This window comes from Onychomys torridus, chromosome X (genome assembly GCF_903995425.1).
Source record: "Onychomys torridus chromosome X, mOncTor1.1, whole genome shotgun sequence".
NCBI classification, from domain to species: domain Eukaryota; kingdom Metazoa; phylum Chordata; class Mammalia; order Rodentia; family Cricetidae; genus Onychomys; species Onychomys torridus.
The window spans coordinates 82,818,877-82,844,873 of NC_050466.1; the positions used below are offsets into that span (position 1 = coordinate 82,818,877).

General features: G+C 49.2%; 1 protein-coding gene across 5 annotated transcripts; it reads left to right on the forward strand.

Annotated features, from left to right (window-relative positions):
• The first annotated feature begins 3,629 nt into the window (after positions 1-3,629).
• Positions 3,630-20,389, forward strand: Arx (aristaless related homeobox). Of its 5 annotated transcripts, none has more exons than XM_036174818.1 (9): positions 3,630-3,915; positions 4,377-4,453; positions 7,633-7,731; positions 7,898-8,601; positions 8,721-8,965; positions 10,508-11,405; positions 13,926-13,971; positions 16,606-16,934; positions 19,197-20,389. In XM_036174818.1, the coding sequence occupies exons 5-9, from the start codon at positions 8,770-8,772 to the stop codon at positions 19,435-19,437; spliced, it is 1,710 nt and encodes a 569-aa protein (XP_036030711.1). In that variant the 5' UTR covers positions 3,630-3,915; positions 4,377-4,453; positions 7,633-7,731; positions 7,898-8,601; positions 8,721-8,769; the 3' UTR covers positions 19,438-20,389. The 5 variants fall into 5 exon arrangements, with proteins under 5 accessions (XP_036030711.1, XP_036030712.1, XP_036030708.1 ...); XM_036174819.1 differs by having other exon boundaries at positions 8,694-8,965; positions 19,197-19,799; XM_036174815.1 differs by having other exon boundaries at positions 4,377-4,466; positions 7,898-8,965.
• The last annotated feature ends 5,608 nt before the right edge of the window (positions 20,390-25,997 follow it).

Here is a 25,997-nt window from a genome sequence, read left to right on the forward strand (position 1 = left end):
CTCTCTGTGTGACTTGCCAGCTTGGACATGCCCTACCCCCACTCTAGAGTTCCCCTTTCACCCAGGCCTCTCCATTCCCTCACTCTTGGCCTAATTCCTCAGGGTAGGGTAGTTTTCTCCAGAGTGCTATGTGGTCACGTAAGGATGCCTTATCTGCCTGGAGAGAATTACAGGGCTCCTAGGAAAAACATGTTTTGGTATCTAAGGGAGCCTGCAGGAGGCAGGCTGCAGGCACAGAGAAAGCCTGGAGCTCCAGGGGACATCTGAAAGACGCCACGAGAGTAGAAATTATGAGGTGTGTCCAGGGAGAGAGATGAGGAGGGAGCTGCCTGCAGTCCCAGGCCAGATGCTTATCATCTCAGGGTCCAGAGTGAAGGCCTTGCCATCTTTCCCAGAATCCTCTCTTCTCCCAGGCCTGCTTGATGTGGTGCGCACACCCCCTATTCCAAAAGCCCAGAGAGAAGGGGGAAGAAAGGGAGGAGGAAGGGAGGGGAAGAGAAGAGGGAGGGGAGAGGAAAAGAAGAGAAAAAGAAAAGGGAGTGAAAGACAGAGAAATCAAGCTTGATTGATTCTCCAGCATGGAAGACTGTCAACAACAGCATTTTCTGTTTGTACTATTTAAAAGATATTGTTGATGGTCTCCTCGTTTCTCAGAAAAGGGAAATTTTACACCTGTTAGATTATAGTCTTGGAGCTGTTTATTAGAGAGAACGTACAGTGACAGATAACAGCAACTCTCTATTATCCATGAAAAGAAATAAGTAAAAATCACTCCTAGGTCTAAATTTGACTTGAACTGTGAGTTTCAATACCCTTTCTTTCCAGTCCTTCTGGAATTCTTTGAGCAAAACACATTGGTTTTTAAATTTCCTTGTGGTTTTCTTGAAATCTTGAAACTAGGAGAATAATAAAAATAAATCATCCCAATGCCAGTCAAGGAGGAATGGAGGAAAGCAAATGAGCCTGGGTAATTATGAGATGGAGAAAGAAGAGGTCAGCCAGTACCAACTCCTAAAAATGAAAACCAGGGTCCTTCGCTCCCATGGCTACACTGCAACTCTCCAGTTCAGTAAAGATTTACTAAGCTGCTCCTAGGTGCCAGCAACTGTGCTCAAACCTGCAAAGTCTCAAGTGGACGGAAAGAATGTGGTGCTGTTTGGAGGTATGTCAACACCACATTTCAAGCAATTGTGAGAAACTGACCACCACTCTTTAAAAACAACAACAACAACAAAATCTAAGCTTGCTGTGGTGGCACTCTTCTTTAATCCCAGCAGAGACAGGTGGACTTCTGTGAGTTCCAGGTCAGCCTGGTCTACATAGCAAATTCTAGGCCAGCCAGGCGTTAGGGATACTGTCTTTAAAGAAAAAAAAAAAAAGTCTGAGATCTTTTTATATAACCTTCAAAAAAAAAAAAAAGTGCAATGCATCACAGACACCTGTATCCCAAAGCTACCACCCTAAGTACGCCATTACATCATCCAGCTTTCTCACCCTGGCCACCAGGCCTCGGCTCAGCTGCTTTCTAGGCCTCTGAGACTCAGAAGCTAACTAGACTCAGGACATCTGAGCTGCCATATAGCAGCATTCCCAAGCAGCATAATAGGACTGGGCGCCTAGCTGTCTGGCACCCAGGTGCCTGCACATCCTCCCAGGCTGCCTCCAGGCCAATGAGTGGTGTCAGGGAAAAGGTCCTGGGGTAGTACACTGACTTCAGCTCAGGGCCCACCCACCAGTTCCTTAGGCCGGGAGTGTCCCAGTTCTGGGCCACCACCCCTCTCCTAACCTCAGTTGGTAGTCTTCCCCCTTCCTTTAAAGATGCTGGGTGTCCTCAAAAAAAGATGCCTGGTGGGCTGGAAAGTCGGAGGCAGAAGAGCAGTCACAGGGAGAAGGGGAGACAAACTTTGCCAGGTTTGAAGAAGATGCCTGTCAGAATGCTGAATGTAAGGCCTTTCGCTCAGTTATTTTTATTCCGGGCCCTTTCTTCCTAGTCCTCATCCTCCTCCTCTGTTTTTTTTTTTTTTCTCTTTTTCCTCTCTGTTCAGCTATTTGTGTTTTCTGATCGGGTAGGTGATTTGCGGCAGGAAATTAGATATCTCGTTTCCAGAAGCTCTGTGGTATTAATGGTATCTGTTCCAGAGCTGGCTCCTTATCGCAATCTTTGTGCGTGCGTGCGTGCGTGTGCGTGTGTTTGGTTTTTGGTTTTGGGTCGTGTCCCCCATCCTCCAAATACTTGCAGGTTATTTTGCGATGAGCAGAACAGAGTGCTGTGCCGTTCCAGATTCTTCCCTCCTCCCTTTTACACAATGCAAGTCTTAATTAAACACGGGAACACCCACGCCTCCCTTCCCACAGGACCCCTTCTATCTGCCCCCACCACCGAAATACCAGCCTTGTATGGCTAGGGAAAGCCTCGTGTTGAACTTCCCAATTAGCAAGACACAGAGCAAAATAAAAAGACTCTAAAGAGCTGTTACTGGTCCTATTTTTGGATTCTTCCTTTTAGGCCTTACCCAGTAAATGTTTTTTGTTGGCTTTAGCCTGACTGAAATCTTACAGGTCTGGAGACACAAGATTACAGGCACTATAGATCTTGAGATTTGTGTTTCTCTGATTGATGAGTTAGTATTAACACATTTCTATGTGAAAGAAATAAAAGTTATGGATCAATTCAAATGGATTTTTTTCCCTTTGTTAAAAAAAAAAAGGTTTGATCAGTAACTTTTTCAGCAGTTCAGGAAAATGCAATCATTTCCAGGTTGAGCAAATCAAAGGGAACTGGACAACCTTGGATTTTTTTTTTCTTTCCTGGTCAGACCAAGGGGGAGTGGGTGATTTACGGGTAGTGGAATCAGGGAATGGAGGTTTTCCTAATGAAATGCTTGACAGGATGTGGGAAGGATCAGGGAGCTGGTCAGAGTCCCTCCAGAAGATAGGGTGAGCATCAAGTCAAAACCATGGAGTGAGAAGACATAAAATGAGACAGAGACAGAGAGAGAGAGAGAGAGAGAGAGAGAGAGAGAGAGAGAGAGAGAGAGAGAGAGAGAGAAGAGAATTGTAGAGTCTGATGGTGGAAAACCATCATAGGGCCACCAGGCTACCGTAGAGATCTGTTTCACATCAAAGAGGTCTCAGACTAAGAGGCCTTCAAATGACCTTTCTCTAGGTCTGAGGAATCCCGAGAATGCACAGGCCACCAGGCCCCCAGGAAAACCCTGAAGATGGCGGACTCGAATTTCTACTTGGTGTTGTATCTCTGCAAGCTTGCCTTGGCCTCACCTCTAATTATTTCCCTTCTGGGTCCACTGTTTCCTGAGGTAGGCCAGCAAGAATCCACCCAGGAATTATCTCCCCTCCCTCACTCACGGAGGGACATTAACCACGAACGCACTGAAGAAAAAAGGTACAGATGGGTCTTTTATTTAACACTTGGAAATGTTTGCAAGGCTTTTGTTTTCTTTCTTCCATTCATGCCTGCAGGATCCCTTGGCTCTGCCAACTTCAGTTCCTAGAGGCTGAACCTGGAGGGCTCGGCCCGCCCGGAGCCCCCGCTAGGGGGCGCACTCTGGCTGTGGCTCTGAGCCGAGCCCGACAGGGGTGCTGTTTGCTGGCGGGTGAGGGGTGCCGACTGGCAGGACCCGGACAGCTGGGGGTCCCTCAGGCCTCAGGACAGACGCCTGAGTTGAGTCCTCCTCTGCTGCTCCATCCCACGCCCTCCTGCCTCCGTCCAAAGGAAAAGCTGCATGGGGACCTCTCCACCCTGGCAGCACACAGGGGTCCTGAGGTCCGGTTGGCGATGGAAAGAAGAAAGCAGATGGCGGCGATTAGGGGGCTGAGAAGTTTCCCTCTGGGATTTGGAAACCTGGGTGGGGGAAGAGCAGCAGCAGATGGGATCCTCCTGCCAAGGGATTCGGGGTGAGGAGCCCACAATCCAGCCATTTGCTTTTCACTGGTGGGAGGGGAAGCATGCCCTGTACTCTGAGCAGACTTGAAGCAGCGACCTCCTTGCCCAGCTTTGTATTTGGAACAAACCTGGAGGAAAAAGACTCGGTGGCCGCCTGCCTGGGGGGAGGGGGTTGGTTTTCTCTCTAGTTCTCTCTCCTGCTGCTGATGGGGTAATATGGGTGACAGAGTGCCCAAGTTTACAAATAGGAGTTATCCTAACAGTAATCACACCCACATGGCTCTACCTTGGGGGCTCGGCCAAGATCCATGCGATGCTTCCAAAACGGGGCGAGGGGGGGGGCTTCTCCCCGCAGAGCCCTAATGGGGAAAAGCCACGGCTTAGGCGGGGGACACAGGCAAGGGGGAGGCAAACTGGAAGGTGTCTTCCTAGGGAATCCAGGTTACTAACTAGTACCTTTGGACTTCTCCAGGGCTGCTCCTTTGAAAACACATCAACAAACCGGATCCACAGACGCTTCTCAGCAGCCTCAGGAAAATTGAGGCAAGGGTAGGAGTGAAGGGTAAATTGGTGTGCGGGCGAGGGGGGTGGTGGTGGGTAGACAGAGAAGGTGAGGGCAAGTTCTAGGCAAGCAGATTATGTCACATTTCCTCCTATTACCAGACTTCCAGGAGGAAAAAAAAACCCTCGATTTGTGCATAAAATGCATAGCCTGAAGTGGATAAGACTGAAAGCAGCTTTTGAGAAGGTTAACCTTTACTGGTTGGAGTTAAGGGGGGTTGGGGAGGCAAATATTTCTGTTTGTGCCCTCCCGCTCTTCCCAGCACCGGCTGTCAATCGTGAGGCTTGTTATCCTCACAAGGCTTCAGTTTGTTTGCTTGATCTCAGCAAGGTTTTCTTCCACAAGTAGAACTATAATTGCTATAATTCTACTGTATCATTTGGATCATTGCAGTATTGTTGTTTTCTCTCCCTCTTTCTCTCCTCCTAACACTGCAATAACGCGCTCCAGTGTTAAATTAGCAGGTTGCGGAAGACCATAAATGAATGAAAGTTTGTTAAAAAAAAAAAAAAAGGAAGAAGAAGAAATTAAATAAATAAAGGAGCAAAATGACTTGGCAAAGGGGATAACACATCACAGAGAATCCTTGCATGTAATCAGGACTTATTGTCTTCCCTTCCAATGGCTTCCAAATTGGTCGACAGACTCCAATGAAGTTTATTTCTATTGTTTAAATATATGTTTTGAAGAGGTTGAGCATAATTTAAGGGGACCTGAGCCATCCGGTGCTACTGGAAGCCCATTACAGCTTTATTTATCTATGTGTATATTGCACAATAAATTAAAACATCTCAAATGGAAAGTGTGTAAGGTTAACTCTCCTCCAAACATCCCCCCCATAAAGACATCTAACTGCCACCCCCTTATCATGTATTTCTTGAAAATATAATTTTGAAACTACAGTGTAGAATTAGCTCTCTTGCCACAGAAAGAAAGGGGTCTCCTCCATTCCCCTCCTCCAGTTGTGGAGACAAGCCCTATTTTTCACCATAAACAACCAATTTGATCACGTCTGACTCTCACTTCCAGTCACTATTGTCGTTTTATTTTAGTGACTACGTTTAAAAACAGATGATCCAGAAAACGTTGTTTTTCAAGCAGCTCCGGCAAAGCAAACAAGCACCTCAGACCTCAGATTTGTTAAGAACCAGGAGTTGTTACCAGAAACACACAAAGATTTCTTTAAGCTACCACTAAAATGAAATTACTTTTTATTAGTGGATACAGAAAGTGAAGTGTAAAAGTGAGCTTAAAAAGAAAGAAGTATCATATTGCTAGCAAAGTGAATATTCAGTTGAGCTAAATTATGTGCCCCCTTTTACATAGTCCTATAGTCAAATTTTTAAAAGGCTGTGTGCTTGGCACATGGATTAAATTCTCCCTAGATATTAGAAGCTTCATTTCATTTTCTAAAACTGACATATAGGATAGCAGCACATTTCAAGCCCACATTCGAATTAGATTCTGGGGAGACACTGTTAGACTTTGCTACCCCATCCAGCATCTTAGAAAAAGTTTCCTGTCATTTCTTTTTTTCCTAATTAATCTGTGGGAAATGGAGTCAGTTGTAGATTCTGATGTTGGGTATTGAATTGTGACAAATCTCAGGGTCGCTACGTGTAGAGAAAAGTAGTTCAGGCCCTCCTCCCCAAGTTGAATAGATGTGCCTCCTTCACTTGAGAAGACTGATTAGAAATATTAAAAATAAAATAACAGAACAAAGAAGACTAGAGTTTTCACACAGGTCTTAAAAAACCGTCTTTATATTCCATTAATAGAATTAGATTTAATTCCAAGGATCATTAAGTCAGAATCAGAAACTCTATGTTAACCTCCCCCTTTGCAGTGGGTGATTAAAATTAGAATACACCCCCATCAGAAAGTCCGACTTCTTTTAAAAGAAGAACAGCTGCAGAGGGGGAGGCGGGCGATGGAGAAGTCTTCCACCGAGAGTCTGAAACCCCTTAGAGCGGTCAGAAATGATTCGTGCATTTGTGACCCTTTTTATTTAACACGATCTTTATTGGATTCATGTTCATCCCACTCCCTGCGAGTGCGGAGCCCACTCTGAAGTCACGGAGCCACCGGCAGCCGGGTCTTGTGGATTTCCGATGCAGAACCCGCGGAGGGGAAAAGTGTTTCTGTTTCCACCAACACCCCCGCCCCGCGCCCAGCCATCAGCTTCAGGGACGCCTGTGAGGGTCTTTGGCTGGAACCTCTAGGAAAACATAGGCGTCCTGAGACCCCAGGGGTAACTAAGAAGGGCCAGGGAGGGGATCAGGAGCGGCGAACAAGCATAACAGCTTAAAGCTAGAGGAGAGCGCATGAAAACACCAAAAGGTGAGGATGCAAACAGAACCCCCAAAAGACAGAAGCCTAGTCCAGATACCTTGGGATCTAGAGGGCATAAAAGAAAATCAAATGTCAAAATAACTCGCAGTCCCTTCTCTGCTCTGCTCCCACCACTAGAGTGTAGGGAAAACGTTGAGAAGCCCCGAAAATACCAAAGAGACAAAGATATGGAGGGACAGGGACAAATCCTTTTTGCTTCGTTTTACTACTACTAGTAAGTAGTACTGTGGCTTTAATATTAGTAGTGTTAATGTGTGTGTCTGTCCCCAAGCCTTTACCCCCTCTAGTTGTGCTGAGGACTCCTGCCAAGCCAGCCCCATCTCTCTGCCACCCACCCACTAGCATCCAAGAGTTATGCAGATGTTGATGGCTAGAAAAAAAAAATCCCAGTTAGGTATTCTTGTATTTTTAAATACTGACTGTAAGTGATTCAAGTATAATCCTTTGTAAAACGTTTTCTCTTTGACACATTGAAGGGGCTGAGAGAAGAAAACCTGGCATGGATTCCCCTTCCCCGACCTCTCACCCACCTCCCTCACCCCAGCCCCGCCAATGTCAAGGCCCTAACTGTCCCTTGGAACCTGCACGTAGGCAGTGAAGATGTCCTTGCTGGCTCCTCTCAGGGATCCACCCAACTTTAGTCAGGGCTGGGTGTAGATTCCCTGCGTGACCAATGCTGGGAGCCGTTTGGGAAGAAACTGGTTCCTCCTAAGGCTCTCCTCCCTCACTTTTGATAATGGGGACCAGTCACAAAATTCAAAATTTTAGGCATTTCGACTTGGTTCAAGGTGAATATGGGTTCCTTCTGTTCTAGGGAACTGAGAACCACAGTTCTTCAGTGCAGGGGTTTCACACCCCCAGACGCTCAAGGATGAATAGCCGGATGGTGACAGCCTACCACAGATGAATTTAGGTAAGTAGGGAAGACAGAGAAGCGTCAGGAGAGAAAGGGGGCTCTCTGAGTCCCTCTGGGACTCGCACTCACTCGCCAGTCCCTTTCGCCTCTCTGGACACTTCAGGGAAGGCTGTGCGCCTTTGGCAGAGCTCTCTATGTTTAAGGGTCTGTTTTCTCATTCCAGAGTTAAAAACGGAGACAGAGGACGTTGGGAACCGATATTAATAAGAGAGCAACAGATAGGCTCTGGATAAACACAAATAGCTCTAGGCTTTGAGCCACAAGAGAAAACCAAAAGCTCAGACAGCAGATGTTTCCGCCTGGTACATCCGAGGCCCATTTGTCCTAGAGAGTGTGGTGACTGAACAGCACTGAGGTCAAGACGCTGCCCTAGGAGGACAGAGCCGGTTTTGAAAAGCTCCAGGTCGATCTCACCCAGAGCCTTACGGCTTCACCTCCAGGAAGCTAGGTCCTCTGGATGGTGGAAGGGGAGCCCAAAGACCACGTGGCACCCACAAGCCTAGCACCCAAAGGAGCTAGAGCTAGGAGCAACCCTTAAGACTTAAAGGAGGAACTACAAGAAAACGATGGAAAACTTTGAAAGTTGTTAGATTAGAGAAAGAGAGAGAAAGAAAAAGAAATTTGGCTCTGGTGCGTGCCAGCTGCTAGTCCCCTGCCCCCACCCTGGCTGGCCCCTCCGGAATCCAGTTCGTGTTTTGCGCTGTGCCGGCAGGCCGCCGCAGCCCGGCCTCTGTCGAGAGCCAATCAGAGAGCTCTTCTCAGCACGTGGAGCAGAGAGACTCCAGAGCTCCGCGCCCGCGGCTCACTACTCTTGTTACCGCTTGTCCTGAGCGCAGAGAGGACGTGCGTGCTCCGGCTGAGACCAGGGTAAGAGCCCCGTAGCCCGCGGCCGAGGGAGGCAGAGAGGGACAAAGATCTCAGTACTACTTGTTATAATCAGCCATCCGAACTACCCCCAGCACACACTCACTCATCCCATCCGCCAGGAGAGGCAGCCAGAGGTCCGCTCTCTGAACCCGAGGAAAAGCTCCAGCCATGAGCAACCAGTACCAGGAAGAAGGCTGCTCCGAGAGGCCCGAGTGCAAGAGTAAATCTCCAACTTTGCTCTCCTCCTACTGCATCGACAGCATCCTGGGCCGGAGAAGCCCATGCAAAATGAGGCTTCTAGGAGCCGCGCAGAGCTTGCCTGCCCCGCTGGCCAGCCGCGCTGACCAGGAAAAAGCCACGCAAGGTAAGGTTGTGCCGGTCAGGCACCTACGAAAGGACGCGGGACTTTGGTTTGAATGTTTGCTATTTGGGGACCAGGGGCCTGGGGGTTTTCAAGTTGGAGAGGTAGGAAAGAGAGGGAACAACTCTGGGGCCTGGGGCCTTTCGGAAAAGGCAGAGGCCCAGCTTCACTTGGGGGGTACGACTCTTAGATGCTCGGTGTTAGTCGTTTCAAGTCTCTTTAGGTTGGCCTGAATAGCTCTGATAGGTCCGAAACAGCAGATGATTTTAAAGCCTTTAAGCAGCAACTTGATTCAGACAAGTAAGCCAAAAGCTAAGTGTGTGTGTGTGGGGGGGGGGGGGGGGTCTTCAGGCAAGATGAACTTTAGCCTTTCCCCCTCGGAAGATTTCCTCATACAGAGTGGTTTGCGTTTCTTTTTAGTTTTTAATTGTACATTATTGGTGACCTTTTAAATGCAAGTGTTGCAGAAAACATTTCCCCAGAGTTCCTCAAACGCAACTTACTGTATTTGAAATGCATGAAATGTGTGACTTCTGGGTGCTACTTTTCTCTGCTGTGTTATTTTTTTTTAAGAGTTGAGATGTTTAAAGTGTTTTATTTTCTGAAATTAAAAAATCCAGAACAAGTGTCATTTGGTCCTCCGAACCTCTTATACTCGAGTTTCGCCTTGAGCTGGATGCGGAAGTATTGCAGGCAAAGAAGTGTTGGTGTCTTTTAAATCCCAAACCAGTGATCCAGCAGCAACACCATTTGGAAGACTGGAGCGAAAGGCTGCGAATGAGCCCTCTAAAATAAAACTGACTTTTTTCCTTTTCTTTTTTTAGCCTGCAAGGGCACCTGTGCCAAGCGCTTCCTCCAAGGGAAGGAGCGGCCTGTGCCTGTTGCACCCCACCCTGTCCCCACTCCAGGCATTTCTTAACACATTTTCTCCAGGATGATTTTTTTTTTTTGTCCTTGCCCCTTTTAGCTAGGAATCCCTGCCTCCTGCGGCTGTGGGCTGTTGGGGCACGGCGGGTGTTCAGGGCTGTGAGGCCCAGGAGGCTTTGCCCCGCAGGGGTCGCCCGCGGGGCAGCGCCCCTCTTGCTAGCCTGGGGCCCCTGTGACAGAACACCTGGCCGAGGTCGAGTGCGAAGTTTTCCCAGTAGTGGTGATTTAAGTTCGATTTTTTTTTTAAATTCGCCCCACCCCAAAATGGAGAGAAGAAAAAAAAAGAATGAAAAAAGAAAGAAAGGAGAGAGTCAAGACGGAAGAGACGAGAAAAGGAAAGGAGTGGGGAGAAAGTAGGAGGAGAAGGAAAGAAAAGTAAAGGAGTCTGTATGTGAAAGGAAAAAAGAAATAAAGGGCTGGTTGAGAAAGGAAGGAAGGTAAAGGGCGGACTGGAGCACATGAGAGAAGAAGAAGGAAGTATGGAAAGTGTGCTGGAAAGGGGCGCTGAGTCTGATGGTAGGGGGCACAGAGGCAGCCGAGCAGGCCGGCTCCCAACAGCTGCGGGGCCGGGGGAAAAACGGCCCGGCGAGCGCGCTGACCACTCTTCCTCGCCCACAGGCTCCCCCAAGGGCAGCAGCGCCCCGTTCGAGGCTGAGCTGCACCTGCCACCCAAACTGCGGCGCCTGTACGGCCCGGGTGGGGGCCGCCTCCTCCAGGGCGCCGCGGCGGCGGCGGCGGCGGCGGCAGCGGCGGCGGCGGCGGCAGCCACGGCCACCGGCACCCCGGGTCCTCGTGGAGAGGTACCGCCACCGCCACCGCCGTCTGCGCGGCCAGGGGAGCGTCAGGACAGCGCCGGGGCCGCGGCCGCGGCCGCCGCGGCCGCCGCCGCCGCCGCCTGGGACACGCTCAAGATCAGCCAGGCCCCGCAGGTGAGCATCAGCCGCAGCAAATCGTACCGCGAGAACGGGGCGCCCTTCGTGCCACCGCCGCCCGCGCTGGACGAGCTGGGTGGCCCGGGGGGCGTCGCGCACCCCGAGGAGCGCCTGGGCGCGGCCAGCGGACCCGGCAGTGTCCCGGCGGCTGGTGGTGGCCCGGGCACCGAGGACGACGAGGAGGAGCTCTTAGAGGACGAAGAGGAGGAAGAGGAGGAAGAGGAGCTGCTGGAGGACGACGAGGAGGAGTTGCTGGAGGATGATACCCGAGCGCTGCTCAAGGAGCCCCGGCGCTGCTCTGTGGCCGCCACCGGCACGGTGACCGCCGCTGCCGCCGCCGCCGCCGCCGCCGCCGTGGCCACCGAGGGCGGAGAGCTGTCGCCCAAGGAAGAGCTGTTGCTGCACCCGGAGGACGCCGAGGGCAAGGACGGCGAGGACAGCGTGTGCCTGTCGGCGGGCAGCGACTCAGAGGAGGGGCTCCTGAAGCGCAAACAGAGGCGCTACCGCACCACGTTCACCAGCTACCAGCTGGAGGAACTGGAGCGGGCCTTCCAGAAGACGCACTATCCGGACGTCTTCACCAGGTATGTTGCCCGGGTGGTGGCTGCGCATACCGGGCCCACGAGGGCAGAATAGAGGGGGGGGGGGGGTCTCCAGAGTAGGGGGAATTCTCTTTGCTTCTGGGCACTACCCGGGGGGGATGCTCGGCCAAATATGATCCTTTGGCTCCCCGTGTACATACATAATCACACACAGACAGACACTTGGGCTTTAAGTTTCAGTTGGTGTAGTTTCTTTCTGTCCCAAAGCCCTTCCGCTTTGTTTCCAAATGACAAGTTTTAGAGCCAAACAGCCTCTCCAAAGAGCACCCAAAGCAACCACATTGGGCAGGCACACAGGACTGCTCCCAGTGCTGAGGCTGGGGCCGGGTGCTGGCTAGGCACAAGAAGCACTTGTCCCCGCTTTCGGTAGGAGAGCAGGCGCTATTTTTGATCCCTGTACTGTGCGCTGTCCACCCTCGCCCGGTGGCCCAGGAGTCTAGTGGGTATCAGTTACATTGTTCTCGGGAAAACTGGAGCCCTTGCCTTCGGAGAAGACCTTTAAAAAGATCTGAGTTTTTTGTCACTTGGGGACTCTTGAAACAACCAAAGAAGTCGGAACCAAGCAGTGGTTGGTGTCTGTACACCAGACACCAGCCAGAACATTCCCCTGTGGTCCCTGTCTTCACCATGCCCACTATATGACTTTACTGTAAACGGGTTGATGGGGTGGACCACAATTTCTGGAAACGTGGCAGTTAGTAAATCAAGCAGCTGAAGTGGGGGTGGGGACAGGACTGTGTCTGCTGAACTTCCCAGTCTGAAAAAAACTTGGACCGGTGGGGTAGCTGCGCCTCGGAGCCCCTGCTCATTCAGCCAACCTGGGAGTACCAGCAGGCTTGGATGGAGCCTTTCCCACCCCAAGTCCAAGATTTTGGCTCAGACTAGGAGCCAGGACTGGGGGTAAATGTGAGAAGAAAGAAAGAGACGGGTCCCCCAGTGAGAACAGAGAATGAGACCTGTGAGTGCCTGGCTCGCGCGCGCGCTCCTCCAACCCGGCAGTTCCTTCGCAGGAGACGTGTGCAGCTTTTCAATGTGCATTTTCGACGGGGGAAAGCTGCCTGTCCTTTTGAACCAGAGAAATCTCTGCTTAGAATCAAGGCCTGAGCCAACTCCCAAACATAGTGGGTCTGGCAGTTGCCAAACTCTTGTAGCCAGAAGCAACCAAAAAGTAAATTTAATACAGGCAAGTGCACTGAAACTTGGTCCTTCTCAGTGCCACTCAGCCTTTCTCTTGTTTTTGAAGACAGAAATAAAACTCAAAGTCAGCTAACTGGACCACCGGCTTTTTTTTTTTTTAACATTTTATTTTTGCGTTTATCCGACATGTGTACTTAAAAAGGAGGGGGAAACAAGACAGTGTCGCTTAGCATCCACGTCTGCCCTTTTTAGCTTGTCGGGGAGACTAAAGTACAAGACCTGGGCCATTTCTCTTCATAGCCCCACCCCCATCTCCTTCCAGCTCAGCAGGCCTAGCTCATGGTCTATAGCCCAGCCAGGCTAGAGTGGAGTTCAGATTGGCTGGTGCTCTCTGGACGAGTGTTCAAAAGAAGGTGTTTGGTGAACTGATCTTTTTTCCCCTCGTGCTGAGGAAGTTTCAGGGGCCGACCCGATCCTGCGGACAGCGCAGACTCAGGTCCAGGCTTGGGCAGCTCCACTCCTTCGTATTAGGGAGTAGAGAGCCAATTATTCTCGGCGCGCTCATATTTTCGGTAAACAGGTCGTAAGCCGTTTTACAGCATCTTAATGGTTTCCTATTTGCCTTAATTGTCGCAGTAATAACTGCAATAACGGGGTAGGGTTTCAGCTAAATTGACTTCCCCTGAGATGGGCAGGGTTTGTAGTGGGCACTGGAGTCAGGAGGTGCGCAGAATTTTGTTTAATCGAAAAATTACCCCACTGAACTCTTAACAAGCTTAACATATCTCCAGAGGGTAATGGGGAGTGGGACCTAAGAGGATGAGGGAGGGTAGAAGGGGGGAGGGGGCGATGGAGGAAATACAGAGAGCTGGAAAGGGAGCAAGAAGGGAAGGGGGGTATTTTTTTTTAAGAAGGAAAAACAAAGCCAAGAGGGAAGGAAACAAAAATTGTAGTTGACTGCTGAACTCTTCTCCCATTTAGCATTTGGGTGAAACAGGGCATGAGCTCTGTGTGTGTGTGTGTGTGTGTGTGTGTGTGTGTGTGTGTGTGTGTGTGTGTAGTTTCCCATCCTCTGAGAAACTGAGAGAAAACTCATTTTTCTAAGTTTGAAGACTAAGGGAGTCAAGAATCCATCCCTGTCACACTATATGATATAACATAACATATAATATTTCATATCTGCCACTGTGCTGGTTTTTTTTTTTTCTGTTTTCAATCAAATGGTGGGCAACCTAAAGATGAAGATGGGTCAAACCTGTGTACTTGGGGTGTGGACTGGAAGAGGCCTTCATGAAGGGGAAGGTAGCTGAGGGAGAGCTGCTGGGGCCTACGGTGACCTTATGTCTGAATGTTGCTTTCTTGTAGGGAGGAGCTGGCCATGAGACTGGACCTGACTGAGGCTCGAGTCCAGGTGAGCTCCAAGAAGGGAAGAAAGGGGCCTGGGGTGGGGTTGGGGGTTGCCCTCCAGATAAAAAGAAGAGGATCCAAATCTGAAAAGTAGATCCAAGCACTCACACACAAAACGACATTTCAAAAGCAAGCTGCAAACTGGGAAGTAGGAGGAGAAGATTTCTCAGTTTGGGAGCTCAGAGTAAGTAGTCCAGTATCAAAACATGGGTTTTCTAGTCCCTGAGGCGGCAATTCAGCAGCCCCCCCCCACCCAAACCTGGTACCCAAGGCCCCTATAGAAAAAACAATCCACCAGCAGACTTCTCCTGATTGAAATAATGGGATGGAGCATGGATTTGGTTGTTAGACAAATCCGCTCAGCTCCAAGCAGGTATTTGGCTGCGATTAAGTCTCCAATCGGGCTTCATAAAAGCCCACTTAGTGCTAGAACAAACAGGGCCATTTGAAGGCAAAATGCTGTTTGATTTCCCCTCCGCCCTGCACAAGGAGCTAGCTAATGCTATTTGATTTCCCATTTTTTATAGCAATGAGCCCACATTGATCTAATAGGGAGTGAGTGCAATGCTATTAAAGGTGTTTGCAGCCCCATACCAGAGTGCATTTCCGAACCCAGGCCTCATAACCAAAGAGACGATCAACACTGGGCAGCCCCGATGGCCAACAGAAAACAGATGTCCCCGGGTTAGGAGCTGAGTGAATCACTTTACAGTCAAAATCAAGCGCTGATAAAGCACAATAAATTCCATATGGCTCATTTAATACACAACAGCTTCTTGCATTAGAGGGCTAATGATGCGGCTTGTCCCCTCCTTTCTGTTGACACATTTCTCCATTGTCAAACAGAGATGTGACAGCAACTCCACATTTTCAGCTCAGGGGAACAAGTCGTGGGAAAGTTAAATAACTTTTTAAAAGAAAGAGAGTGCCCCTCCCCTTCTCCTTTCCCCACTATTCACTGGAGAAGATGTAATTAAGTGAATATGAATTATCAGAGTCCTTTCGTTTACCTTTGGGGGCCTCAGAGGTATTAATTCAATAATGAGGAATTGCAGGGGACATCTTGATAATTGCAGTTGAGCCAGAGAGCCCAAGAGCCAGCCGATCTCTCTTTAGAAAGGATTCCATGTTATTTAAGGCCTCTCTGCTCCGCTTCCCTTCCTCTGTTCCTTTCCCTACGATCAAGGAATGGTGGATATTCTTGTCTAGACAGTTGGATGTGAGAAAGCTGCCCGCCCAGCCTAATCTGACTGCAGTCTAACTTTGTCAAGCCTGTAAGTCTTCAAGTTAGAGCATTTCTATAATGCCCACATGGATTATTTGAAGGCTGCTGAATGTTATGCCCCCCTTCCCCCAGAACCTTAAGTAATCAGCCAGTTTGGATTCTTGATTTTTTTTTCTTGTCCTGGATGACTGGCTAGAAGTCCAACCAAGCTTAGCTGCTAATGTAACTCACCCACAGCCAAGCTGGAAATGTGAAATATCTGAATGTGACAATTCACATTATATGTTGATATAATTCCGTATAGCCCTAGAGTTCATTCTTACTTTTTAGACTCCTGTGCAGTCACAAACTCAGCTCTAAAAATATTAATGCCTTCTGAGCTGTGGGAGTGATGAGCAGGTCACACAAAATGATTTCATGCTTTGGGGGATATTTTTAGATGATGGTGGCTGCCATGTTTTAGGTAAAGGTCTGTGTTCAAAGTGCTTCTTATTAACAATTAGGAAAATACCTTGGGATGGAAACCTCCTCCAAGCCTGGAACTCTCTTATTTAAAGAACCAAGTGAAAGCACATTCCCCCAGGGGGGGAAAAAGGCCCTGTTTGCTTTGAAGATGGGGCAACCCTGCCCTCTGATTCCCTGTACTCAGATGGTCCTGCATAAACCCTCCCAGTAGTCAGTGATGTCTCATACAGAGCCCCTAAAGACAGCCTGTTTTGGACCCCCTTTCTCATTTTATGAACAACTAGGCCTCTAAAATGTACATCTATCTGCTTTTCACTTACTGGAAGCAGTTCCCTCTCCTCCAACCCTACCCAAATCCCAGGCCCCAGTACAGTGCACTTGCTGTTCAGTAGCTATTTTATTTTTGCAAAGAATAAATAAACGAGCTCCCTGCTTCACTTTTTAATAGAGAGCAGACGTTGCCTGGGCTCTTGGGTAAACCTGAAATATGTAAAAATCTTGAATGTGCAGAATGTGGTTCATGACTTGATGCCTGCCCATGTCCAACAGTCACTGCTATATGTTTTCATTTGTTGCCTTTATGCATTCTTCATTAGAGTCTTTTAGAAAAGTGTTTTGGCCCCACTTTACAGATTAGAAAACTGAGGTCCAGAGAGGTTTAAGTGGCCTAAATAAAGTCTTGCAGGAAAGAAGGGTCAGCCCAGACCGGGCAACTTAGCTATCCCATGTTTTAACTTTCCTGAATCTTGGAAGCCCGGGATAGATAAGACACCACTTTTAAGGTCTTTCTTGTCCAGTGGTTTCTGCTGAATTAAAAAGTCTGGGCTCCTTTTCACCCAGGGGGTAACAGAAGGCCAACGTGGTTCAGGAACAATGAAAGGAGGGGGAGAAGGCCCAGCCTGTTGAGGGAAGGGGTGAGCCAGAGCTAAGCCTCTCTCCATTTTACAGGTGTGGTTCCAGAACCGTCGGGCCAAGTGGCGCAAGCGAGAGAAGGCTGGCGCGCAGACCCATCCCCCGGGGCTGCCCTTTCCCGGGCCTCTCTCGGCCACACACCCCCTCAGTCCCTACCTGGATGCTAGCCCCTTTCCCCCGCACCACCCTGCGCTTGACTCAGCCTGGACCGCAGCGGCTGCTGCGGCTGCGGCCGCCTTCCCGAGCCTACCTCCACCTCCTGGCTCGGCCAGCCTGCCGCCTAGTGGGGCGCCGCTGGGCCTGAGCACTTTTCTAGGAGCAGCGGTGTTCCGGCACCCGGCTTTCATCAGCCCAGCATTTGGCAGGTAACTGCAGCCTTAAAGAGGCTCTGTCCGTCTGTCTGTCTGTTTCTCTTCTACACAAGCAGATGCTGAGGTCAGAGAGGAGGCAGGTGGGGACTATACACACTTTCCTCCTCCCCCCCCCCCCCGCCCCCAACCTCAGCGACTTTAATCAAGCAACATACTCTCTAATTTTGACTTTAAAAAGAAAAGTAGGTCCTGAAGAGAATGAGTTAGGAGTAAGTAGGAAAGGGGAAGGCAATCGACAGCAACAACTGTGACAACCGGAAGTGTTCATGATAGCTGTACAAAAGTATGGTTGGAAGGTACCCCTCCGCCATGGGCAGTTTGAGTGAACAGGTATAGGCTGCAGAGCTGGGAGGGCTTTCAAGTCTTGCAAAAGTGCTTCTGCATGGTACAGAGCCTGGCAGCTTGAGGGTCACACTTGGGGTCCCTACAGGAGCCCAGGAGCCAGAAGACCCTTCAAGTGCGCAGAACTGTTTCTTCTCCTCCCAAACTTTATGTTCCTTATCACTTATAGGATCTGCTGCCAAGAGTACCCCCATATGTGCAAACTCCGACCCCGACAGCAGTACAAGACAAGGAAATAAAAGAGCCATCTCATCGTATATAACTCCCTTTCTTTAAATGAACATTGATGAAATAAAATATCTGTATAATCACACAGACAAAGAAACAAAGGAGGGTGTATTAAGTTGGAAAGTGCAGTGAAAATAAAATTGAATGCAGCTTCAATGATCTCTCTTTGGGAGAACAAAGAAATAATAGATTCACCCAACTGCGCAGCTACTTAACAAAAAAAAAATTATCCTCGGGAAAATTGAAAGTAGGACTTGAGGCAAAATTAATGTGCTAAACCACGAAAATATCTAGCGAGTGCCTTAAAGTGCACCTAAGTGGGGTGACTCAGTTTACCTAATGGAACCAGGGCACATTACGCCCCCTCCAGGCCACCCATTATCATTTCTTTGTGGGGGGGAAAAAGTCAAGTCCTGTGTCTCCTTCCTGCTTCCCCCCCTCCCCAACAACAAAAGTCTGTTAGTAAAACCAGGCGAATCCCCGCTGAAACACCGGGGATTCCGCGAGGTTGGAAGGAGGGGAAGGTGGGAAGGTTGGCACGGTGAGTGAATCAAGGGCTGGATAGGAGGAGCAGTGGTTCCAAGAGCCCAGGTGGGCTCATTTCTAATTGAGGAAATTCTGAATTGGCCCCTGGAGGGTCTGGAGCAGGAACCCTTGTGGGGGCGGAGGGGTTGGAAAAACACGCCCGACGGGCACGGGTGGAGGTGAGGGCCTGGGGCGCTCTAGCCTCAACAGCAGGTCAAGGATGTTTTGAGGAAAGATTGAGGGTAATCCCCGCGCGCAGAGTAATCCCAGTGCCACCCGGAGGCGGTGGCGAAGACGCTGCTGGCACTAGTCCCAGCTTAAGGCTTTGGCTTGAGTGGGTGCAAGGGGCTCCCAAGCCTGAGAACTAACTATCTGGGGTGGGGTGGCGTGTCTGGGACTCAAGGAAGGCGGTGGGGAAAGAGTGTCTAGGTGCGGGGCCGCGGGGGCGTCCGGCAGGTCCCAGCCGCTGCCTGTGGAACAGAAATCAACAGGCGGGCGCCCAACATCCCACCCACCCCTGGGCACTAGCAGTTGAGAAGCGCGCAGGAGAGTGGCTGGACCAGCGCTAGCGGACCGGAAGGCCAGCATTCACCGCCAGCTTTTCCTGGGCGAAAGGAGGCTCACACTCAGAAAGAGCCCCAGAGAGACTTTGCAGCATGGGTCCAGGGTAGTTTCTAGCCTACTTTGTGCACCCCTCCCCCATGAGCTTTTCCCTTCTCCGTTTTTTTTTTTTTTTGTTTGTTTGTTTGTTTTGTTTTGGTTTGGTTTCCTTCGCATGTGTCTCTCTGGTCGCCCACCACTTGCTTTCCCACCAACAGCATTCACTCCAGGAGCTGATCTCGGAACACTGGCTCTCTTAACTGAAAGCCCGAATCTACGTACTTGGGCCTCGTGATTTTAAGATGCGGGGCCTCCCTCTGAATTCGTCCTCCTCGGACGTGTCTGGTCCCTTGAGCTTTCTTTTTCTGGTGGGTTCTCGGCTCGGGCAAAACCACCAGCTTACCGCAGCTTCAACCCTGCCTAGTCCCAGGGGGCCGCACTCCCCCAGCCGCTCGGCGCCCTCTACCCTCGCCACACGGGTGAAGGGTGGCAGGACTCGCTGCCCCGGGGAGCCGCGCTCAGTTCACGAGGCCGTGACCGCGTTGTTTGCTCTCCCGACAGGCTCTTTTCCACCATGGCCCCCCTGACCAGCGCGTCGACCGCGGCTGCGCTCCTGAGACAGCCCACCCCCGCCGTGGAGGGCGCAGTGGCTTCGGGCGCGCTGGCCGACCCGGCCACCGCCGCGGCGGACAGGCGCGCATCCAGCATAGCGGCTCTGAGGCTGAAGGCCAAGGAGCATGCCGCGCAGCTCACGCAGCTCAACATCCTGCCGGGCACCAGCACGGGCAAGGAGGTGTGCTAAAGGCTGCCCTCCACCCTCGCGCCCCTTGGGCGCGCCCCGAAAGGTCACCTCACTCAGCATCACTCAAGACCAAATGGAAACCGAGGACCAGCACACTCCCAAGACGGCACAGACAGAGCGCAGCCGCCTTCGCAGCAGCCTGGATGCAGACAAGGCAGCTCTTGGCGCTAAAGGACGTGGCACCTCTTCCGCTGGCTGTCCACCTGCCCCTGCCCCTGCCCCTACCCCTGCCACTGCCACCGTTGCTCCAAGTCGAACGTCCACTCTCCCATTCTTACCTTACTGAAATTAACGGGGAAGGTTTCTCCCCAAGATGCCTAGTATTGAAGTTTAAAAAATTAAAAGCCCACCCTTCTCTTCTTCCGTAGCCTTTTTTTTTTTTTTTTTTTTAAATAGCATTTTGGCGCTCTAAGTTGATTTCAGCGCAGGCCCGGCTAGACGCCAGGGCAAGGGAAGGAAGCAAATGCGAATCTGTAAGATAGCTAACAGTGCACTTAAAGGAAAGGGGCGTCTCGTTCTTGTTCTCTTCTTTATCATACACCAACCAAGGTTTTTATATCAAACCAAAGGGAAATACTCTGCTAGAATATGGACTGTTGAAGTCACCAAACTGTGATTATTGATTCTGTACATACCATTGTTATTAAAAAAAAAAAGAACAGAGCTTTGTATATTTGAAATGTTATAACGCAATTGCACTCAGCGTGGTATGGTAAAAGTTTGTCCTCCTGTAGATTCTTACTGTGTTGTAGATACAGTAGGTTTCCTAGACAAATATTTATGTACTCAAGCCCTTTATTTAACTTATTAACGGTAGAGGCTTCGGAAACCTTCAAGATAAAGGCAATGGTACAGTACTTTTGTGTAATGTGTAATTGTTATCACTTTTCCTTGCTATCTAGTGGAGAAGTGTCACGCTCAAAATAAAAAAAAAAATATATGTTTAACAAAAGGAAGTGTGAATGCTCTATGGAGACCCTGAGGGGACAGATAGTACAAGCCCCTATCCCCCAACGAGACCAAGAGTAGGCTCTGCTACTGAAGCAGCTCTTGAGTTTATGTGTCCGTGCTTTTTCCAGGCAGAGGCCCCTGGTTTGAAAGTGATGCTCCAAAGGAGAGATGTCACAGTGTTGCTTTCCAAGAGTATCACAGAGTTCTGTTGCAGTTGGTGCTGAGGATCTTGGGACCGGGAGATTGTAGGGTGGGTCCCACGGTAGGTGGGTGTTGCTGACAACCATGAAAAGAGAAATTTGGAATTTGGAGCAAGCGGAATCTTGGTTGGAAGGCAAAGGAAGCTGTTCGTGGAAAGTGCCACGTAGCAAGGAAGTGCGCAGTCCAATATGACAGGTAGTGGCTAGAGCAAGAAGCTGATGCTGGCTTCTGAGGGGGCGGGCTCGGTGGGACACGAGTAGGGAGGGGGGAAGGAGAGAGAGAGAGAGGGAGAAGAGAGGGGGAGGGAGGAAGGGAGGGAGGGAGGGAGGGAGGGAGAGAGAGAGAGAGAGAGAGAGAGAGAGAGAGAGAGAGAGAGAGAGAGCTGGAAGAGTGATGGAAAGGTGGCTATGGGTATCTAAGTGGCAGATCTTAACTCGACAAATGTCATTACTTCACTTATCTAGACATTGGGAAATGTATACATTAAAAAAAAAAATCCAAACAGTTAAGGTTTCGCCAGGAGACCCAAACAGATTTGGCATCCTTCACCCCCTGGGCTCACCCCTCCCGCGGCGGGAACCATAGCTCCCCCCTCTCCGGGACCCTGCCCGCGCCCCTTCGGGTGACCTCTAGGTGGAAGCTCGCCCGCGGGGGCTGGGTCTCGCCAATGCTCCCAGGGTGATGGGAAAGGGAAGAGAAGCTTAATTAGTTTCAATTTGCAGCAATTAGCGCGCCGGACCTTTGGGGAGAGGGGCAGGCGGGAAGGGGGGCTGCACGGCGTGACTACGGCAGCAGAGAACCGCCGCCCCGCCAGGACGCCAGCGACCACGGGGGGCGCGGGCGCGCCTTGTTTGCAGGAGGTGGGGATCTGGGTTCCTTGGCAGCCTTAGCGAAGGTGCAGACTCGGGCAGAGGTCAACAGTCCTGGGGTACTTACCATGCCTGTCTGGGGAGGTGGGCAGACCTCAGGGTGCCTGCTGCGCCCTCAGCACGCCCGCCCGTGCGGCCCTGTGGTCCCCAGTTCCCGCCTGTCCCAAATCCCCAAGAGCGTGCCCATGAGGGTCGCCAGCCCTAGCTGCTTCTTGGATTTGGTCTGTCCCGTGGGTCATCACCACCTTATCCAGGTCTGGACTTGCCCGGGTGGATTTCCTAGGCAGGGACCTGATCTGGGGCATGGGAAGTGACCACCAACCAAAATTCCCACCACACATTCCTTCCCTAGGTTTACTAAGGCCCGGTTGGAACTTTCTGGGGCATTTCTCCAGATCTAGAGTCACAACCCCTCAGAATTGCAAGGCTTTCCCAGAGAAAGGCATTTTCCTGGAGTGGACAAGGTAGCAAGAGAAGCACTAGGGAAGGATTTATTTATTTATTTATTTATTTATTTATTTATTTATTTATTTATTTATTTATGGTCAATATCACTTTTCTGTCGATACTGGCTTTTTGTTTAGTAAGAAGGCTTCATGTCCCCTCTGCTCCCCCCTCTCCCCCCACTTCAGGCTGCCAGTTGGATGGTATACGAGAAACAGTACCATTCTTCCTGTTAATGAACTCTTTTTTAAGTCATTTTTTCTCATTTGACCCTTCCATGGAGCAGAAGCAAATTGCGTGAAATTACCTCCAAGGATTACATTTATTATTGGCCAATGAGAACCCCTCGCCTTGTTTTACAAACTCTTAATCCTATGTCATTCTGATGCCGCAAACAAGCCCGGGCCTGGGCCCCCTATTCTTTCAACTTTCCCCAGCTGGAGGGACCTCATTCTGCACTTAATATTCCCCATAAATATCACACGCTAAAGACCCCCTGACTTCCAGCAAGTCCACATTAAACATGTGACATGTCACGCATGACAAACTCTGAGTATCTTTTCAAAGCAGCATTAAAAGCAAAGAAACCAATTTTCTTCTCTTTCCAAACCTCCCCAAGTGCTGAATGATGGGATTGGAAAGAGCCACTGGAGCGTACTTAGGGGGATTTTATGAGATTTTCCAGAATGATTTAATCTTATTGTGAGCATTATTAATGAATGGCAACCCAATTTGGCCCCAATATCTGGGAACTCAGTCACAATACTGGGTCCGGCTGACAATGCCCCCCCCCCCCCCCCCCCAATCTTAAGCAAACCTCCTCCACCACTGAGGAGGACATATGGAGGCCTAGGGAGTTCAGGAGAGTCAAATTCATGGCAGGGCTGTCTCCCATCACATTCAGAACCCAACAGCCCAACACCTGTTTTCCCAAGGCCACTGTGGGGTGAGGGGGTGATTGGGAGCCCTGTATGAGCCTCTGGAGGGAAGTTGGAGGGGAAGGGGAAGTTGATTTGTTACATTTTCATACACATTAGGCAGATCAGGAGGAGACTCCAAAGGCAAGAAGGGAGTACTTGGCATACTATTAGAAATGTTCTGTCCCAGACTGCCCATGGACTGGACTGTAGGCAGTAGTGAGGGCAGACATGTTAACTATGTGGTCACAAGAGTGGCAAAAGGATCAACTGGAAGAGAATGATTGTGGGAGAGAATCTCAGTATTAGGACAAAGGTACTGGCATTGATTGGCCCCCATGGTTTTCCTTTCCCCCATATAATTCCCACCCATTTGGGACAAATATTTGTTCTTGTTAGTTCTTGATTTATAATATCAATACTCAAAGCACCAGAAGGTCTGCTTAGCATGATTTGGAGTGCAGATACTTCTAGAATGGAAGAGACTGATGTTAGAGGAGACGGAATTATACATAGGCTAGCCCAACTTGCTTGTAGAAGAAAAAATATGTGTATGAGCATGTCTATGTGTATACACAAAAGTGAGTGTGTCTCAATGAAGGAGGTCTTAAATGGAGCCTAAAATGGTATTTTGGAACACAGAGTTCCCCAGAGCAACTGCACATTTAAATGACAAGTGGTAGCCTGGCTAGGGGAGAAGAAAACCCCACTACCTGAAGAGGAAAAAGCATTTTTCAAAAGAAAAAGTCATGTTGTCCCTGGACGTTATTAACGGTCCAGTTTGAAGTATACATTTTTTCCTTTAAAGAAAAGGGGGCGATTACCAGTTATACATTAAGAAATGTCATTCAGTCATTTTTATTCATTCTCCGGAAATCTTCGTAAAAGCCTGAATCATACTTGTACAAGCAGCAATTTTGTTAATCCAGGGGGTTATTACTCTGGGCCCTTATTAGGTTCTACACCACTGCCAAGCAATCCTATAACCCTCTCAAAAGAAGTTTACCTCCCTGTTATAAAACCAGTAGTGGTATTTATACTGTGCAATAATTAGTGTATTACTTGAATCCACTAACACGTTCATTTTATCTCTGCACAAAACCTCTAGTCTGCTTATAGAAAGCTTGTGCCTCCTTTGGTGCTGTTAAAGTGCTGAAAGAGTGAATTGAAGGCTGGTTGCACTTTCTCCTTTTGCCTCGCCTTAATTCCCATCTCTTTTTGCTCTCATCCAATTAGCACAGTGTATTAAGCGGTTTATCATCTCATAGTCAGCTATTGAGAGAAACAAGGCGAGCACTTTGCAATAGAACCTGCGCTCCTTTGACACCCTCAGGTACTTACATATTCCACTGCGCTATGAATAATAGAGGAAGAATGGAGCGCTAATTCCCTCATCAAAGAATGCCTTGTCTGCTGCTTTGCTCAACAACACCATTCTGATCAAAAGAAAAGCAATAAAGCTTAGCATAACAAAACGAAACCTACTTATTAGCTTAGTGGTTAAATTAATGCAGAGCCGCTGCTATTCAAAACCAAGGTTTGAAAACAGCCTCCAACAACCTGATAATGCTGCCTTCGGGATGAAGGAATTTTAATCTGAAATTTGAGGCTGGCTCAGATGAGTTAATCTATTAAACTGCTATAAGGAAGCTCTGCCACAAACTGTTCAATTAAGAAATATTTAGGTAAGGAGAAAGAGGAGAGAGGACAGAGGTGGGAGGAGAGGGAGAGGGGAGGAGGGGGAGAGAAGGAGAGAGAGAGAGAGAGAGAGAGAGAGAGAGAGAGAGAGAGAGAGAGAGAGAGAGAGAGAGAGATTGATTTAAGTTTTGATTGTGAACATTAAGTAGTGTTGAAGTGAGGGGTCCAGGTTCCTGAAGAGCGATCTGTGGCTTGATGCTTTTCAGAAAACCCTGACACAGATGGAAATCTGTTTTTAGAGTTTCCTTATCTTTGTATCTTCTGCCAAACTCACATTATGTTTCCAAGTATCTTAGGGTGCTCACTGGTGGCAAGGGCTGGAGAAGTAGTGGTAAAAGGCACAATCTCTTTCCTCATCCTGAACCCCAATCTGTAAACCCTGATCAGCCCCCCACAGCCCGGGGAACTGTCACATAATTGTTTTTATCTATATTTTATTTGATAAATTAGAATATTTTTGAGCATTCTCTGTGAATTTTCAACTTCTGGCCTTCCATATAACCTTTGTATGTAGGATGGTTGAAAGACAGCAAGCTTGGTCCAACGTAATTCCTAAATTAAACCGAAAAAGTGCTATATTCTGAGGAGAGGCCCTGAACAGAGCAGGACCCTTTAGGGTACCATTTCCCAACTAATTCCAGTAGCTTTAGCCCAGAGGTTTAACAGTCTTTAAAAACAAAGACCAACAGGCAAACCAAACCAACAAAAACAGGGCTGGAGAGTTGGCTCAGCGGTCAAGAGCATTAGCTCTTCTTCTAGAGGACCTGGGTTCAATTTTCAGCACCCACATAGCAGCTCACTGCTATCTGTCTGTAACTCCAGTTCCAGGGTACCTGACACCCTCATGCAGGCAAAACACCAATGCACACAAATTAAAAAAAAAAAAAAAAGCAAAAAACAAAACAGAACTCCAAAATACCAACTGCCAGCCAGGTGTGGTGGCTCATGTCTTTAATCCAAGCAGAGGCAGATGAATCTGAGTTTGTGGCCAGCCTGGTCTTCACCAGTGAGTTCCACGACATCGAGGGCTATGCAGAGAAACCCTGTCTTGAAAAGCTAACATAAATACAAATTTAAAAAAGGGCCAAGGCTTAGAGAATGGAAAGCATTTATTAAATGTTTGGATTCCTGGTTTCTCTGGAACACTAACTAGACCCTAGGGAGCACAGTGGGCCCTGGTCCTCTCAGCATCACTACCGCCCCCTGTAGACTGTCCCTGGTATTCCCTAGTGTGTCCAGTTTGCTCCACTCATGCTTTCAGTGTGCCATCAATCAAGGCATGTCAAGGACTAGAGACCCTCCTGAGAAAAGCCAGTGGGCAATACTCCTACCTTCCAACAAGTATCCACTGTAATTCTTCAACTTTCCATAACAGTCTGGACCCCTTCAGGCACCTGCAGTCAAAGCCTACATCAGGTAAGAGATCCTAGTAAGAACATGCCATTGGCTATTCTCTGCAAGTGTACTTCAAAATGACTTT

Bases quoted from the DNA above. Each gene is read 5' to 3' on its own strand.
- Arx (XM_036174815.1), top strand. From the start codon at position 8,770: ATGAGCAACCAGTACCAGGAAGAAGGCTGCTCCGAGAGGCCCGAGTGC. The intron at 13,972-16,605 runs GTGAGCTCCAAG...TCCATTTTACAG, and splicing joins TGACTGAGGCTCGAGTCCAG to GTGTGGTTCCAGAACCGTCG. The intron at 16,935-19,196 runs GTAACTGCAGCC...CTCTCCCGACAG, and splicing joins ATCAGCCCAGCATTTGGCAG to GCTCTTTTCCACCATGGCCC.